This window comes from Protopterus annectens, chromosome 17.part0, assembly GCF_019279795.1.
Source record: "Protopterus annectens isolate FY-2018-M chromosome 17.part0, PAN1.0, whole genome shotgun sequence".
NCBI lineage: Eukaryota > Metazoa > Chordata > Ceratodontiformes > Protopteridae > Protopterus > Protopterus annectens.
In genome coordinates, this window is record NC_056751.1 from 407,822,555 (window position 1) to 407,839,374 (window position 16,820).

The 16,820-nt window shown below is 42.8% G+C and overlaps 1 protein-coding gene across 2 annotated transcripts in view; it reads left to right on the forward strand.

Moving 5' to 3' along the window:
• Nucleotides 1–9,085, forward strand: part of LOC122791388 (GTPase HRas-like) — a 902,243-nt gene extending 893,158 nt beyond the window's left edge. For both annotated transcript variants that reach the window (XM_044059125.1, XM_044059126.1), the window contains exon 5: nucleotides 8,037–9,085. In XM_044059125.1, coding sequence (XP_043915060.1) covers nucleotides 8,037–8,150 — 114 coding nt within the window. In that variant the 3' untranslated portion in view covers nucleotides 8,151–9,085. The remainder of the gene's footprint in view (nucleotides 1–8,036) is intronic.
• The last annotated feature ends 7,735 nt before the right edge of the window (nucleotides 9,086–16,820 follow it).

A 16,820-nucleotide genomic window follows, 5' to 3' on the forward strand; every position in this document is an offset into this window, starting at 1 on the left:
GTATGTGAAAAAGCAAGAAAGAACCAGATCATACCCTCCTGTGCAGGCTGGTTCTTCTAGTGTGGGAATTCCTGGCTCAACACAACATCACAGTCCAGGCTGTGTACATTCCATCCAACAGGAATCTTGTAGCAAAACTCTCTGAGCAGTTCCTGGACCCAATCCCACGAATGGATGCTTCACAGTGATGTGTTCCTGGACATAGTCCACCAGTGGGATACTCCACACATAGACTTATTTGCCTCCCCCAATAAACAGATAAACTTCCAGAATTCTGCGCCAGAGTCCCAAGTCCTCTGGCTTGGAAAGTGGACACCTTCTCCTCCTTCTGGAAGGGGATATCCTATACGCATTCCCTCCCCTTCCTGTAATACCAAAAGTCTTGCTCAGAATCAGGCAAGATCAACCAAAAATCTTGCTGGTGACTCCCTTTTGGCCAAGACAGCATTAGATGTTCATCGTGCATACAGCTGCAGTAATCACATATGGGTTCTCTGCCGTCAGGCGGTCCCTCGGTCGGCCGAATTCCAAAGTCTAGGTCCGGCGTCGGTTGTTGTCCCTTCTTTCCTGACGTCAGTGCGACAGCCGACGCCATTTTCTCCAGTCTTTTTTGCCACGCGGTGCCCGAAGCAGAAGCAGTTCACAAGTGCCGGTCGGCCAGCTCCTGAATTTACGAAAAATTGGAAACCGAAGTCTTCTTTAAAGCTAAGTACCCCATTGGGGAAACTTTTCTTGCCTCAGACCGATGTCAGACAAAGTTAACAATTGTATTTCTTGTGGGAAGCAAATACCGCATAAGGATTTCCATTCCCTCTGCATACCTTATTTAGGCCCAGACCACAACGTCTCGGGCTGTCGGTTTTGCTCTACTTTCAATAAACGCACTATTAAGCATCGGGCGGAGTTCGCCCAACATTATTTTGGTAAAGCCTTTGATTATAAAATGTCGGAGACTCCGACTACCGTTTTGTCCAAAAAAACGGAAGGACAAGGACCGGCACGCGAGGTCCGCGGTCTCCACCGACACCACGCCAAAACCGGCTACACGTGGTCCGGTTCTCAGTGAGACACCTATGCAGTCCCTGACTACCGACGACACTTCCTTGGCGGTGTCTTCTGTAACCGAGACCGCAGGTACCTCGGCCCTTACTCAGACTACAACCACCGAAGCCACTGTGAGTGTTGAGCCTCCTGTTGTGGACAGGTCCACTTCCACCCAGAGTGCCTTTAGACCCTCATCTTCCTTTTCCATTAAGGCCTTTACTAAGTCCAAATTAGCCATGCATCCCAAGAGGCCTGTTGCTCAGGGCCCATCCCCAGGCCCCATGCCTAAAAAGCAGATGCTTAAAATGGCTGAGGATTTAATTACTCTTATCAGGGGTTCTCAACCCCCTCCAGACAAGAGACCCAGAGTGGAGGAAGATTCTCCCTCTTCTGAACAGGGCTCCATTTTCTCAGAACATTCTGATGTAGAGGAACACTCGTACTCCCCTTATGAAGATTCTGATGCAGAACAGTCCATTCCTTCTGTATCTCCCCAGAGGAGTTTTCTTTTGGGGAAACCTTGCACACCTTGAGGGAACACTTCCATTGGGAAGGCCAAGACTTTTCTGATTCCAAGAAAAGGCTTAGGGAATTTCTTTTGTTACCTCAACACAGACCTCTGGCTATACCTCCTGTCTTGGACATACTTGATGATGTTTACTCGGAGGCTTGTCTTAACCCGGATTCCCTGCCTCCTGCCCCAGTCAAACCTGATAGGTACTACAGAGTTCCTACCTCTCACCAATTTCTTTTCAAAAGCCATAATGCTGACCCTGAAACCATTTCTCAAGCCCCCAAGGGCATGAAGGCCTCTACTGCCAAGAATCCACTACCTTCCGAAAGAGAATCTAGATCTAGAAAGGTGGGGAAAAAAGGTATACACCTCGGCCACCCTAGCCATGAGGGCCTTAAATTGTCAGTTCCATATGCTTAAATATCAACAGTTTCTGTTATCACAATTAAGAAATAAAATGTCTCAACCTGAACAACCAGATTTGAAGGAATTGCAGGATATGATGCATAGTGCAGGACAAGTGGGTAAGCACACCTTACAATGTGGCTATGATGTCTTAGAGGCCTCAAGTAGAGCTGCTGTTACAGGATCAGTCATTCATAGACATGCTTGCCTGATCATGTTAAAGCTAAGATGCTCCTTTACAAAAGGATGTACTATTTGGTACTAATGCTGAGGAGATACTACGGAAAATGGAAGAAAAAGCTAAATCAATACAAACTGTCAAGGCTTTTCTACAGGTACAACCACCTCATTTTAGCAGAAATTGGCCTTCTAAAAACTGGTCCTTTCCAGCCACGGACAAGCCCCAAAGGGGTAGATACAGGCGCACAAGGGGCAGAGGACAATCTCAAGGATCATATAGAGGGAGACAATGGCAAACTCCAGCACCAAGAGGTGGAGAAGACAGTGCACAACAATGCAGAAAACAAACCCAATGACTTCCTTCTTTTCATGCCAAGCAAGTCTCAGCTGGCAGCTCCCTTGGGAGGAAAGCTGGCATTGTTTACAAGAAATTGGCATATTATCACAACATACAAATGGATCCTGGGCATTATAAACAGAGGCTACAGATTTCATTTTCACACTCTTCCAAAAATGAGAGGCATGCCAAACCTGCCACACAATCAAAGGGCAGAGGCACAAAATACAAATTTCAAAACTCATGGACATGAAAGCTATTCAAGAGGTACCTACTCACGAACAAAGTCAAGGTTTTTATTCCAGACTATTCCTGGTACCAAGGAAAGGAACCGACTGGAGACCCATTTTGGACTTATCCATCCTAAATACATTTCTACTCATACCAAAATTCAAGATGCTCACATTACAGCAGCTTCTTCCCATGCTGGGCAAGGAGTTTTGGCTGGTAACATTGGACCTCAAGGAGGCATACCTGCATGTCCCAATCAGACAAAGTTGCAGAAGATACCTCAGATTTCTTGCAGGTTCAGTCCACTATCAATTCTCTGCATTGCCCTTTGGCTTATCTACTGCGTCCAGAGTATTCACGAAATGCCTGGCATCAGTAATTGCCTACTGCAGACTTCAAGGGATACAAATTTACCCTTATTTGGACGACTGCCTGATCCAAGCGGACAGCAAGCACACACTTCTGGAACATCTGGATTATGCAACACGGTTACTGAATTCTCTGGGATACACAATCAACAAAGAGAAATCCAGGCTAACACCATCTCAGAAAATAACTTTCCTGGGTGCCAATTTGGACACAAACACCCAGATGGCCTACCTTACGCCAGAAAAACAGGGGCAACTAACTCAGTACTTCAAAATACTAGCAAATTGTACCAGGCTTACTGCAAGGAAAATCCTGCAGGCTCTGGGCTTCATGGCATCTTGCATTCTTTTAATCCCATGTGCAAAGTTGCATATGAGAAAACTTCAGTGGTACCTAAAAAACCTATGGTCTCAACACAGCCACAATTTGGAAACAATAATACCAATAATTCCATGTTTGCAAAAGGAATTTCTATGGTGGGCCCAAGCATGTCAAACAAACACAGGTCTCCCATTCTGCAAGCCTCAAGCAAATCAAGTCATCACAACAGACGCCTCAGATTATACCTGGGGGGCGCACATGACAGGCAGGTGCATTCAGGGCAAATGGTCCCAAAAGGAAAAGCACCTTCACATCAATCAAAAAGAAATGCTAGCAGTGATAAATGCAATTACAGCATTCAAGGACCTCCTGCATCCAGGGCAATTATTGATAAGAACAGACAACGCAACAGTAATGTGGTACATAAACAAACAAGGAGGAACACATTCATACCCCCTGTGCAGGCTAGCCATGACACTTTGGAACTTGGCTCTGGAATGGCAAATGGAACTTCATGCACAGTACTTGCCAGGGTTGGAAAACACGCTGGCAGACGATCTAAGTAGAAATATGACAGATCCGCACGAATGGAAGTTGCATCCTCGGGTGTTTACAAAGATAATCCAAGCATGGGGGAGGCCAGACGTAGATCTCTTCGCCTCCCACAGGAATCATCAATTGGAAAAGTTTTGTTCAAGGACCTTTCATCCAAAGGCCTGGAGAGTGGACGCCCTTTCATTCAGTTGGACAGCATGGACAGTGTACGCTTTCCCACCTCTGCCTCTTCTGTCCAAGGTGCTCTTGAAAGCAAGAGCAGACAGACCGAAGATGATACTGATTGCTCCAGACTGGCCAAGACAGCACTGGTACCCTCTCCTGAGGAGCCTAACATATACTCCTCCCTGGCCTCTACCTCTAATGCCTCTTCTGCTGACTCAGCACAGCTACAAAACTCTTCACAGTCAGCTGAAAACACTCAATCTCGCTGCATGGAAAATTCCTTAACACCACAACAAACCCTACTCCCCAAAGAGGTGCAGGACGTCATTCTGGAGGCCAGAAGGCCATCTACTAGAAAGGCTTACTCCGCAAAATGGAAACGGTTTTGCTCTTGGAATGAGAAAAAAGGCCAGGACCCTAGAACACTGAATTTGCCTCTGGTATTACAGTATCTAGCTGAGCTGCTGAACAGTGGACTTTCATTTTCCTCCATAAAAATCCATGCCTCAGCCATTTCTGCAGAATTCAACACGGATCCACTGTTATTCTCTCACCCACTGTTAAGACAGTTCCTCAGAGGGGCTAAGAATATAAGACCACCAAGGAAACAACCAGTGCCAGCCTGGGATCCTAATTACATTCTAGAAAAATTAACATTGCCTCCCTTTGAACCAGCTGCCTCAACAGATTTGCAATATTTGTCCTGGAAAACAGCTTTCCTTCTGGCCATTACCTCTGCTCGTAGGTTTTCGGAACTACAAGCCCTCATGGCTGTGCAGCCCTTTCTCATCTTCCATCAGGAGAGGTTTCCCTTCGAACCAACCCGTCATTTATGCCTAAAGTGGTATCCAGGGTAGCTTTAAATCAAGCCATACACTTGCCTACCTTTTACCCCAATCCTCAAAACAAAGGGGAAAGGCTGTCCACTTTTCATATAAGGGGTGGCGTAAGACACAAAAATTTGGGCTAGGCTTATAAATGCCTTAGGGCAGATAGCCTAGTATAAACCTATGAACCTATGAACCTACATTCCTTAGACATCCATAGACAGCTACGTTATTATTTGGACAGAACAAAGTCTTTCAGGAAATCAGAACAACTTTTTGTGTCCTATGCTATAGGAGCTCAAGGGAAGCCTGTTACCAAACAGACAATTTCAAAATGGATAGGCCACTGCATACGATTTTGTTACTTCTATCATGGGAAATCTGTCCCTACAGGCATCAGATCCCACTCCACCAGGGCCATAGCTACCTCTACAGCCTTCCTCAGAGTAGTTCCTACCAAAGATATTTTGGAGGCAGCCACTTGGAGTTCTGTGCATACCTTCACAAAACACTACCACCTGCCTTTGTATTCTAAAACTAGAGCAGGCTTTGCCACTGCGGTGCTACAGGGCATTCTGGCTCATCCCAGTTTCACCTAGTGCCTACCACCCTGTGCGTAGCTTTGGGATTCTACCCATATGTGATTACTGCAGCTGTATGCACGATGAACATAGTACAGTTTTGTACCTACCATAAATGTAGGTGTTCGAGTGCTAATACAGCTGCAGTACAGGTTTCCCTCCCTCCTTCCCCTCTTGGTAAAGGATTAGTGGCTAACACCTCCTCTTACAACCTAATTTGGGTTATCCTCCTATTTTTTGATTACATTGCATTGCTTGAATATATATATATCTAAGATATATATATATATATATATATATATATATATATATATATATATAATTTATGTATTGCCTTCCTTCTGGGGGCACCTGACATCTGGGGCAAGAAAGACTGAAGAAAATGGCGTCGGCTGTGTCTTATATACCCCTGTCGCACTGACGTCAGGAAAGAAGGGACAACAACCGACGCCGGACCTAGACTTTGGAATTCGGCCGACCGAGGGACCGCCTGACGGCAGAGAACCCATATGTGATTACTGCAGCTGTATTAGCATTCGAACATCTACATTTATGGTAGGTACAAAACTGTACTTTCCCCCTTCTCCTGCAGTTAGCCAAGGACCATCACCAGAAGTTACCCCAAAGAGTGGGCCTTATCGCACACAACAGTGGATTCCTTGTACATCCACACTTGTCAACACTACAGCTGACACTGTGGGTGATAAGATTCTAACTACCTTCAGGCACCTTTTCTCTGAGTTCGTGCTCAGCATTTTGCAGGAGACCAGAAAACGCAACACTAGAAAGTGTTGCGTTTCCTAATGGAAAAGATTTTCACTATGGTGCCTGTATAAGAACCAGGACCCACTGGCAGTAGGAATACCACTGGTTCTGAACGGTTTGTGTGAACTACTCTCAGCTACCCTGGCTTATTCGTCAGTTAAAGCTGACATTTTGGCTGTTTCTTCTTGTCTGCCTTTATCTTCCCCCTCTATCATCCAGGTTTGGGTAAAACAATTTCTTAAAGGCATCCTCCATATTGGGCTTCCCGGGAAACCTGTTCCTCCTCCTTGGCATCTTAATTTTGTTCTAGAGAAGTTGACATTTCCCCCATTTGACCCCGCTGTTTCAGCCTCCCTCAAACATTGCTCATGAAAAACTGTTGTGCTAGTAGCTCTGACTTCAGCTAGAAGGGTGTTGGAACTCAAAGCCCTGATGCCTGCCCCCCCCTGGCCTTTCATAAGAACAGGGTATCGTAGAGAACTAACCTTTCTTTTTATGCCCAAGGTGGTTAATGAGCTATCCCTTAACCAATCTCTTCAACTACTGACCTTCTTTCCCTCTCCACAAAATAACAGTGAAGTTTCTGCAGTCCCTGGATGTTCACAGACAACTGAGATACTACCTGGACAAGATAAAAACCCTCTGGAAATCTGACCAGCTTTTTGTTAATTTTCACCCAAGGGCTCTGGATCTTCCTGTGTCTAAACAGACTTCTTCTTGGATATCTAAAACTGTCTCCCTTTTGCTACACTCACCATGGAAAGGATCTTGCTGCACCTGTGAAAGCCCATTCTACCAGAGCCATGGCTTCAAGGCATTCTTCAAAGGACTGGATAACATTGCCTTCTTGGAAGCAGCAACCTGGTCTACTATTCATGCCTTTACCAAACATTTCAAGCTGTATGCTATCTCCAGATCTAGGACCAGTTTTGCCAGTGCCACTTTACGTGGCTTCATAGAGAGCTCCTATTTTCCTTCCACCTCCCATCCCTCTTGAGCTTTGGTATTCTCCCTCAAGTAAGCAGTACTGCAGCAAGTGAGTAGAAGGGAATAGAAAAGTTATGTAAAATCTTACCATAACCATAGATGTCCTTCTCTTCACTGCTGAAGTGTTCTATCCCTACCACCTTCCACACTGATCTGTTGTCTTGTCTTTCCTGGATGTATTGACCACTCGTATCCTTAGTCTGGCTTTTCTCCTGAGGCATTCAATTCTGAGGATGATACATACATGATCTGTTTAATGGCCTACGTCCAACTGCAACCTACGTGAGACATTCCACGTACTCTGTCGTTGTAAAAGACTCTTGTATACTGGCCGATGTGTAGTGCCTTCTGGCAGGGATATCCCTCAAGTAAAGAATACTGCAGCAGGGAAGAGAAGGACATCTGTCATTATGGTAAGATTTTACACAACTTTTTTCTTGCTGTAAGTAATGTTATTTGCATTATCTTGAAAGTATCAATTTGTTCAGTGTATATTAATAGGAAGCAGCATAACTTTTGCAGAGGGATTAACTGCTTTGGATTTGGCTGGTGTAAGGAGTATTGCAGACGATTTCAGCATGTCCACTTACTGGCAGCTTTGTATCTTGAACTGTACTTCATATCCATTTTTTGTAAACCATCACCTGTTTTTGTTTTTGATAATGTTAGATTTTGTACATGGGTTTAAAGTTCATTGTATTACTTCCTCTTCATAAATTGTAGTAGTGATTCTCTGAGCCTTTAATTTTTTTTAGGGAGTTGAAGATGCTTTCTACACGTTGGTGCGGGAAATTCGTAAGCATAAAGAGAAGATCAGCAATGGTAAAAAGAAGAAAAAGTCACCAAAGCGAAAGTGTACAATCCTTTGAAAAGACAGAAAATCTGATAAATAGTGTATTGGACTTTAACCCATTGTGAACTGTGCTCCACAAAAACCCAGAACTGATCAGACTATTATGAACTGGAACATTTTAAGGCAAGGAGAAGACAGCGCTGCTTTCTCTGTCTGCAAGTGGGAATGGGGATTGTAAAGTCATATGTCCACTTCAGAAATGGCAAAAAAGAAAACCTAGAATTTTTTTCATTCTAGATGAATGTATATTTCCTTCCTTGCTGGTTTGGAGTTAAGTCTTGATTTGAATGTTGGAATGTTACCCAAAAGGTTAAAATAAGTGACTTGAGAAACTAGCCCATTTCAAATCTCATGTCTTAAGCATTGCGGAGCGGCGACATGGTTTGGGAGTGAGAGTTATTGGAAAAGAAAACTCCCAGTAGCTTGGTTAAGTGGCCAGTGTGAAGAGCTGCAAGACAGAAATTAATTCTAAATGTTTACTTGTTGCTGACAGGCAGCACAGTTTTGTGCTTAGAATATAGATGTACTGTGAGCAAAGATCAAGTTAATTTTCTTCACTGTCAGGCTTTGTGGTTTAAGGGTTAAAAGCATAACTGCTTTGAAATTGTGTTTTGTGTCCCTGCACCTATGTAATATTTGTACTGCTAGTTTTAAGCTCTGTTCTAGTGAGCTGCCCATTAAATGAGAAGTGTTGTGGTTGTTGATGCCCCCCAATTGTGCCTGAGCTCTTCAGGTAGGTGGCACACTGTGTTGCATAGGCATTTTCTTTCATCCATTACACACACAGCTGTTCAGCAGTATTCTGGATAGTAACATACTGGTTAGTGCCATCTTTATGAAGTGTGCTCATTTTGTTGAAAACTTGCAATGTTTGGCCTTAAAATGGCCTAATCGTTTGAAAAACACTGGTCTGTTCAAAATGCTGTAAAGAAAGAGTACTTTTAAACACCATTGTGTATCTTTTATTTCTCTTGTGTATATTGGTCTACTGGTGCTGACAAACAATGCAGGCTGTTTGCGCATTAGTCCATTGTGGCTGACATACTAGACAGAATAGTCTAGTGTAAGTACAGTATTAAATTTCTCACAGTTCTGATGCAGTGAAGTGAAAAAAGTTAAATCCATAACCTTTAGTAGGGTTTTGAGAGTACTAGTATCATTATTTAATGTAATTTGTGGTTATTTTGAAGATGGATAACCCACCAGATGCACAGTAGTAAGCCCTGCCCTAACCCCGCCTGACACACAGCATCACGGCTACGTCTCTAAACCTCTCACCTAATTACTGATTCTGGTTGCTTGGCCGCATGAATATTCATAGCGTATCAAAGCAGGCTATGCCGGAAAATTGCTAACTATCCATACTTTTAACCTTAACCTTTAATTAAACCCCATCAGTCAGTGTTATTTATTTAAATAAAATGGTGGCTATAAATGTGAAATCAACTGACTGTATAGGCTTTTTACTGTTGGGACAAAGCATGGGGTGTGGGTGGGTCCTTATCACAGAGCTCCTCAAGCATGACATGGAAATTTTCTATTGAAAATGTACAGCAGTGAAGGAGGACGCTGGTTGATTTTTGATGGGAAAAGTAAAAAAGAATATGAAATTGCAGTTTGACGGAGAGAAGAGTGCATAAATATCAGAAGCAAACATCAATGCATTGTGTTAAGGACCCACCAAAAGATTCACTCAGGGATAGGGGAATGCATGACTGCCAGGCACCCTCACCCAATCCCCTTACGACGCTCACACACACCTGCTCACTACATCTTATATACCTTACACCACCCACACATGCACCTTTTAGTTGCAATAGTGATGTTGGGACAAAAACTGCATGAATCGCTGTCATTCAAGCTAATAGTTTTAATGAGCATCCCAGTTGAAGTTGTTAGCAAGTGTTGCGCATTTTGCCCATTTATTCCGTTTTGTGAGAGGTAGTATTCCACATTTTGGAGTCTGAACATTGATTCTAATATATGACGAAAACCTAGAAAAGCAAATAAAAAAAATCCTAAAATTCCAACTAATTATTCTGCTGTAAGTAAAAAAAAATCCTAAAATTCCAGCTAATTATTCTACCTTAAGGAGCTGTTTCTGGCAAAAGAAGCTTACAAAATATTACAGATTAAATGTGAAAACAGCTACTTCTGAACTAAAAGGCATTGATGACTTAATTTTCTTTATTGAACCATGTTTTGCAGCTCTGGATACTACAGTACAGTGTAAGCTGCTCTGGAATGTAATGTATGCATGATGGGACGGGCAGATCTGCATTCCATGTCAATCGTGGCACATTTGTATATTGAAACTCTGGGCGCCACCTTGTCAGTCACGCAGACTACACCCATTCCTGCACGAACCGAAGGGTTGGGTTAGTGATCTTCAGAATTACCCAGGCCTCTCTTTTTGCTGAGTTTTTACTGTGTGAAACCAAAACCTTCTTTCCCTATGGGTTTGATTACCTTGTAACATTCAGGACAGAGAAAATTATACACTATCTCCTACTTCAACCTAACACATTATTTACATTCATTTTGCTGTTATTACTATGTTACATTGCTACAAATCTTTGCAACAATCTTCCTATTTCCCAAACAGAAACTCCTTACGGGACAGGAAGTTTACCAAGCCCTGAGAGCTCTTTTACTTTAACTACAGCTGTAGATAGCCAATAGAATGACACATTTTGCAGTCAATATTGGCTTTACTTCAGTTACGTGATTTTGTTGCAAAGTAGCCGGGCTTGGGATATATATTTAACTCTCTCTCTCTCTTTCCTACTCTGAGAAGGGTTTCAAAGAACAGTGTGGGTCCTTGCAATTTATTGATGCCCTTAATAGATGCCTGCTTCTTTCTTCCAAAAATTGTATTTTTTGGCTTGCGTTGGGCATAACAGTTCTGTCTTACAGTCTTTAAACATAAAATGCAGATTACAGTAAGTTATAAAGGTCAGTCTTATCTGGAATGCAGTTATTTCTGTGACAAATTAGGGGACTTAATAATACTACCTCAAAAATGTCTGTAACTGCCTTGTAGTAAGCAAGATTTGGAAAATGAAGATTATCTAACATTGAGATAAATATGGATATTGCCTATTAGACGATGATAAAGCACAAAGGACGTTCACGAAGTTTCTAGCGGCCGCTTGTCAGTGTGTAATTCACAGCATTGTTCCTTATATCTTTTTGCTTTTACTTTTTAAATACGCTACAGTTAAGGTTTTTATGTATGTCGTGCATTTCTATCGATATTTTTTGAGCTCAAGGCAGTTTGACATCTGCCAGATTTGCTGTTGCAAAACATTATAACACAGACCACACACAGATTGCTTTATTTAGTTTTATTTTTGTCAATAAACAAGTCCATATTTGTTTACACATATTGTCCAGATTTTTCCTCTCAATTTTATCTGTTTCTCATAATTTTTTTGATTTTTTGGGGGGCGTGGGTGAACCATTGAAATTTGAATAACGGCTTACATTAGAGTTTCAGAATTAATATGCGTGTTAAGTGTTCTAGCCACTTTCTAACAGTATTTGAAATCTGTTCCTGATTTTGTTTTTTAAACATCTGTATTAAGTGTAGACATATGACAAAGGCAATTGTACATTTATATAAATGAAAAATATACAAAGTGATATCACTTTAGTTGCAGACAGTTTACATCACAGACAGTATTGAAACAACTGTATTTGTAAACACTGTACATCAGTTATAAACCATCCAGTCATTGTCGGTTAAGCATTATATAGCTCATTCAAATCCTGCCCCTTAAACCTTGTCCCTGCTCTACATATATTGTTCTCACTATTCCCATTTTTTTATGTAGTTTGCTTCTTCCCTTTTCTAGTGATCCCAACTCAATTTATTTTATCTCTGTTAATATATTCACTACTTCTAGCAAAGTTAGTCTAGACGTTTGATTTCCATTTTCTAGTAATTTCTTTTTTGGCAGCCACCATAATTAGACACAGCAAGGCAATTCCGATTCTGTAGCACAACTCTTAAGTATCATCTTCCCAGTCAGTCCAATATGCTGACAATGCATCTTTGACAGTGCAGTCCGCAGGGAATCACAGAAGGCTGCCAGCTCATCACACCTCCAAAAAGTATGTTCCTAGCTACCTCTTTCTTGCCCGTCGCACCTCCGGCATTTGCTATCTACCTGAGGAAAAATTCTTTGGAGTCTACTTGGAGTATAAAAATTCTCATGTAAACACTGCCAGGCAAAGATCCTAAATCTTCTAGACTTTGTTAGACTTTGTTACATATTTGGGAGATATACATATATCCCCCCATTGTCTCTTTGTGAATTGCTTATCCAATCTCTTCCCAATTCTTTCTTTTTTTTTTTTTCCCCAAAATTTTTTTTTATTTTGAATTTTTCAATGTACAAGACAAAGACCGAACAACAACAATGTATTAAAGCACTGGGTGTAGAATTAACGGTGAACAGCATTTGTACATCAACATGAAACATCAATATTTAAAGTTGTACAAAAGTGCCATCAGTTATTTTATTACATCCATTTATCGAGCTTGCCCTGTTATGGAGAAATCTTGTCATTGCATATATATATATATATGTATGTATATGTATGTGTGTATATATATATATATATATATATATATATATGTATGTATATATATATATATGTATATATATATATATATGTATATATATGTGTGTATATATATATATATATATATATGTTGAAGGTGCATCTTTGCGCATTAATGCCTGTCTTTATGATATTGTGGGTGGATTAAGCTAGCAGTATGTTAAATATCTGTTCCCATAGTTTTAGTTTTTAACACTTATTTTTGCATCAATTACCCATTTATGAGCTAGCATGTGTTTGCCATCTTTTTGAATTCGGCCCAGTTAATATTCATTCTGTCCTCTCATTTGGATGCTGTGTATAGTTTTATTAATAGGAATAATGTGATATTTATGGTTGGTTGATTGTGGGATATTCCTGGTGGGGGGAATGTGAAGTATTGTGTATTCCCATGTAAGAGTTGCTTTTTCATAGCCTTGTTTTTGTAGTTGGATTTTTAATGAGTTTTATAATTTAAATACACATTTGTAGCTCCAAAACATATAGGTTCATAGGTTCATACTAGGCTATCTGCCCTAGGGCATTTATAAGCCTAGCCAGAGTATGTTTGGCTTTCGCCACCCATTTTAAATTCATTTTGCTATGCCCTTTTTCTAGGTTAGTATACTGTGCCTCTGTCTAGCAGTGACACAGAAGTGATACCCGGGGTAAACCTACGATCTCCCATCCACTCATCAAGATTCCTCTTGAAGAGAGTCAATGAGGGACTCTGCCTGACCTGGACGGGATTTTATTCCAGAGTGAAGGGAGCCTCTGGGTTATGAATCTGTCCCTCCAGCATGTCCTATTTATTTCAGTGCTGAGGTTCAAGTCTTTCAAGCGTGTAGCTCGATGGGATTTGGATTTTTTGAGGTGCAGCATGTCCCCTAATTCCGGGTTGGACATGGCTTTATACGTCAGGCACAGGTCGCCTCTGAGCAGGCAGTATGCCACTGAGTAGAGCTGGAGTTTCTTTAACCGAGCAGCATATGATATCTGTTTGAGCCCTTTGATCCTCTTGGTGAGGTACTTTTGGGGTCTTTCCAGTTGCTGCAGGTATTTGGTAAGGTACATCCCAAAAGGGGTATTGTACTCTCTTATGGGCCTGATGAGGGATAAGTAAAGAGGCACGATGACCTCCCCTAATCTAGATGTGAATCCCTTCATGATTAGGTGGGCTATATAAAATGTTTTTCTAACCACTTTGGCCACGTGGTTGTCAAATGAGAGATTGCTATCAACTTGGGTCCCCAGGTCCCTAATTACTACTTCTGTACTTAATGGATTACCACCTATGTGGTAATTTGTGGGCACTTTGTTTTTGCCAAAGGGGATGACTATACACTTTTTGGCGTTTAGCTTGAGGCCATGGCTCTGGCACCAGTTGTCTGTTTCTGAGGCCCTTTTGGAGGATGCTTGTGTCGGCTGGAGAGTCGATTATGGCGCCCAGTTTGCAGTCATCTGCGAACTTGGTCAGCCACAGTCCTTCTGTGTTGGCCTGTACCTCTGAGAAATATATACCGAACAAGAGAGGTCCCAGGACCGAGTCTTGTGGGATGCCACTTGTAACTGGTTTGGAGTCTGACATGGCTCCAGCAATTCTAGCCATGTGGGTTCTGTCCTTTTGCAACCCATCTAGTGACATAGGGGTTTATATTTAAGCCGGTGAGCTTATCTATAATGCCCAAGTGGGGTATTGTATCGAAGGCTTTTGTGAGGTCCAGGTAGGCTGTGTGGACCACCTTCCCTTCGTCAATGGCCTTGGTGACTGTTTCAAAGAAGTCGACCAGGTTTAAGAGGCAGGATCTGCCCTTAACAAAGCCAAACTGGGTAGGATCCAGTGTCTCTAGGTCCCCAATATATTTGAGGTCCATGATGATCCTTTCCATGGCTTTGTAGACCAAGCTAGTCAGGCTTATGGGGCGATAGTTTCCAGGGTCCGTTGAGGCACCACCTTTGTGGAGAGGGACCACTGTTGCTGTACTCCACTCTTTGGGTACATATCCTGTAGTAAGGCCGAGATTGAACAGTAGTTTTATGTTTGGGTTTAGCTCTTCTTGGAGTTCATGTCGGACGCAGCCCGGGACACCGTCTGGTCCCATTGATGCTGTGTTTTTTACTTTGGAGAGGGCGGCTCTTACCTGAGCATCTGAGATGTCAGAGGGCAGCACTCTGCTGGGATAGATATTTGCCCTTTTGGTGGGGAGGGGGGGGGGGTTTGCGCTGAACCTGTCAGCTAGGATGTTGGCAATGTCTGTGGGTTCGGTGTATTTTTTGTCATTTTGGACTAATTCTGAACATATCTGGGAATTCCCACCCAGGTTCCTAACATAACTAAAGAAAGCCTTTTTATTATCCTTAGTGTCCTGTGCAATTTTTCTCTCGAAGATGGCCTTAGACGATTTTATGAGTGCCCTTAGTTTTTTGCTAATACTGATCAGAGATGCCTTCCCTTTTTGGGATTTTGCTCTATCATGTAGTAGCTTCCTCCTTCTGTTGTATAGTTTGTTTATGGCTGGGGTCCACCAGACAGGACGTCTGCCTTTGGAGGATTGGGTCTTGGTTTTATTTGGGATTGCGTGATCCATGCATTTCTGAAGGTGTTCATAGAATGCATTTATAAAGGATTCTGCGGTCTGGGCCGTATTTTCCACAGGCCCGGGGGCTTTGAAGGATTCCACCTCGGTTTTGAGGAGTGCGAAATTTGCTTTAGAGCAGATGTTCTTCGTCTTCCCTTGCTGCAGTCCTGACAATTGGGTATAGTCCGCGTCCCAGTCGGCCCGAATACCAGAGTATAAGGCTGACGTCGGTCATGGCGCCTTAGACTGACGTCAGTACGTCAGGGTACTAATGCGCATGACCGACGTCATTTCCTCAGTCTTTTTTGCCGCATGGTCCGATGCAGAAGCAGTTTTGCGAGTGCAGGTTGGCGTTCTGAGATTTTCCGAAACCGGAGTTTCAGACCGAATACAGAGTTGGCTAAGTAACCCGTTGGAACATTTTGGTTTTCTTGCCTCAGTATTTAAACGGATGTCAGAAAAAGTGAATAACTGTATTTCTTGTGGGAAGCAGATACCGCATAAGGATTTTCATACATTGTGTATACCTTGTTTAGGGCCTGAGCACGACGTTGTTGGTTGCCGCTCTTGTGCTAGCTTTAACAAGCGCACTATTAAGAGGAGGCTTGATTGTGCTAGGTTAGTGTTTGGGAAGCGTTGCAATTATAATATGCCGTCGGATGCTCCGCCTGCTTCATCCAAGAAGCGCAAAGATAAAACAGTGAAGCCTAGGGGAGAGGAACCGCAGCCCGGATGTCGGTCCTTTGGAAGGCTCAGGGAGCGGAGGTTTTGCCAGGAGTTTCAATGGAGTCTCAGGCAGATACTTTACTGTTACAGGATGTGCCCTCTCAGGAGGTAGGCCAGGCTGAGGGGGCTTCTCAGGTAACTGTTCTTCCCTCTCTTCCCAAGGTAGTTAGGGCCTCTCCTTCTGTTGCCAAAGCTTCTTTTAGAGGTAGGCCAAGTTCAGCTTCTGTGGGGCTTCTCCTAGCATTTGGGCTCTGTGCCTAAGAAACATATGCTCAAAATGGCAGAAGATTTGATTACTCTGATTAGAGGTTCTATGCCCCACCTGATAAGAGGCCTAGGGTGGAACAGGAGTTTGATAGTTTTGAACAGTGTTCACGGGCTTCGGAGTCTTCTGTGGAAGACTTGCAAGAGTTTCCTACTTATTCTGATTCTGATGTGGATGATTCCACCCCTTCGGCTTCTCCTCCTGAGGATTTTTCATTTTCAGAGACTCTTCACTCCATGAGGGAGCACTTTAAATGGGAAGGCCAAGATTACTCTGACTCTAGAAAAAGGCTTAGGGAATTCTTGTTTTTGCCTCAGCATAGGCCCTTAGCTATTCCTCCTGTGTTGAATGTGGTGGAGGATGTTTTTGCAGAGGCTTCTCTGAACCCTGACTCCTTGCCTCCTGCTCCTGTTAAGCCTGATAGGTATTATAGGGTGCCCGAAGCTCATAAGTATTTGTTTAAGAGTCCCAGGGCGGACCCAGAAACTGTTTCTCAGGGGCCTAAAGG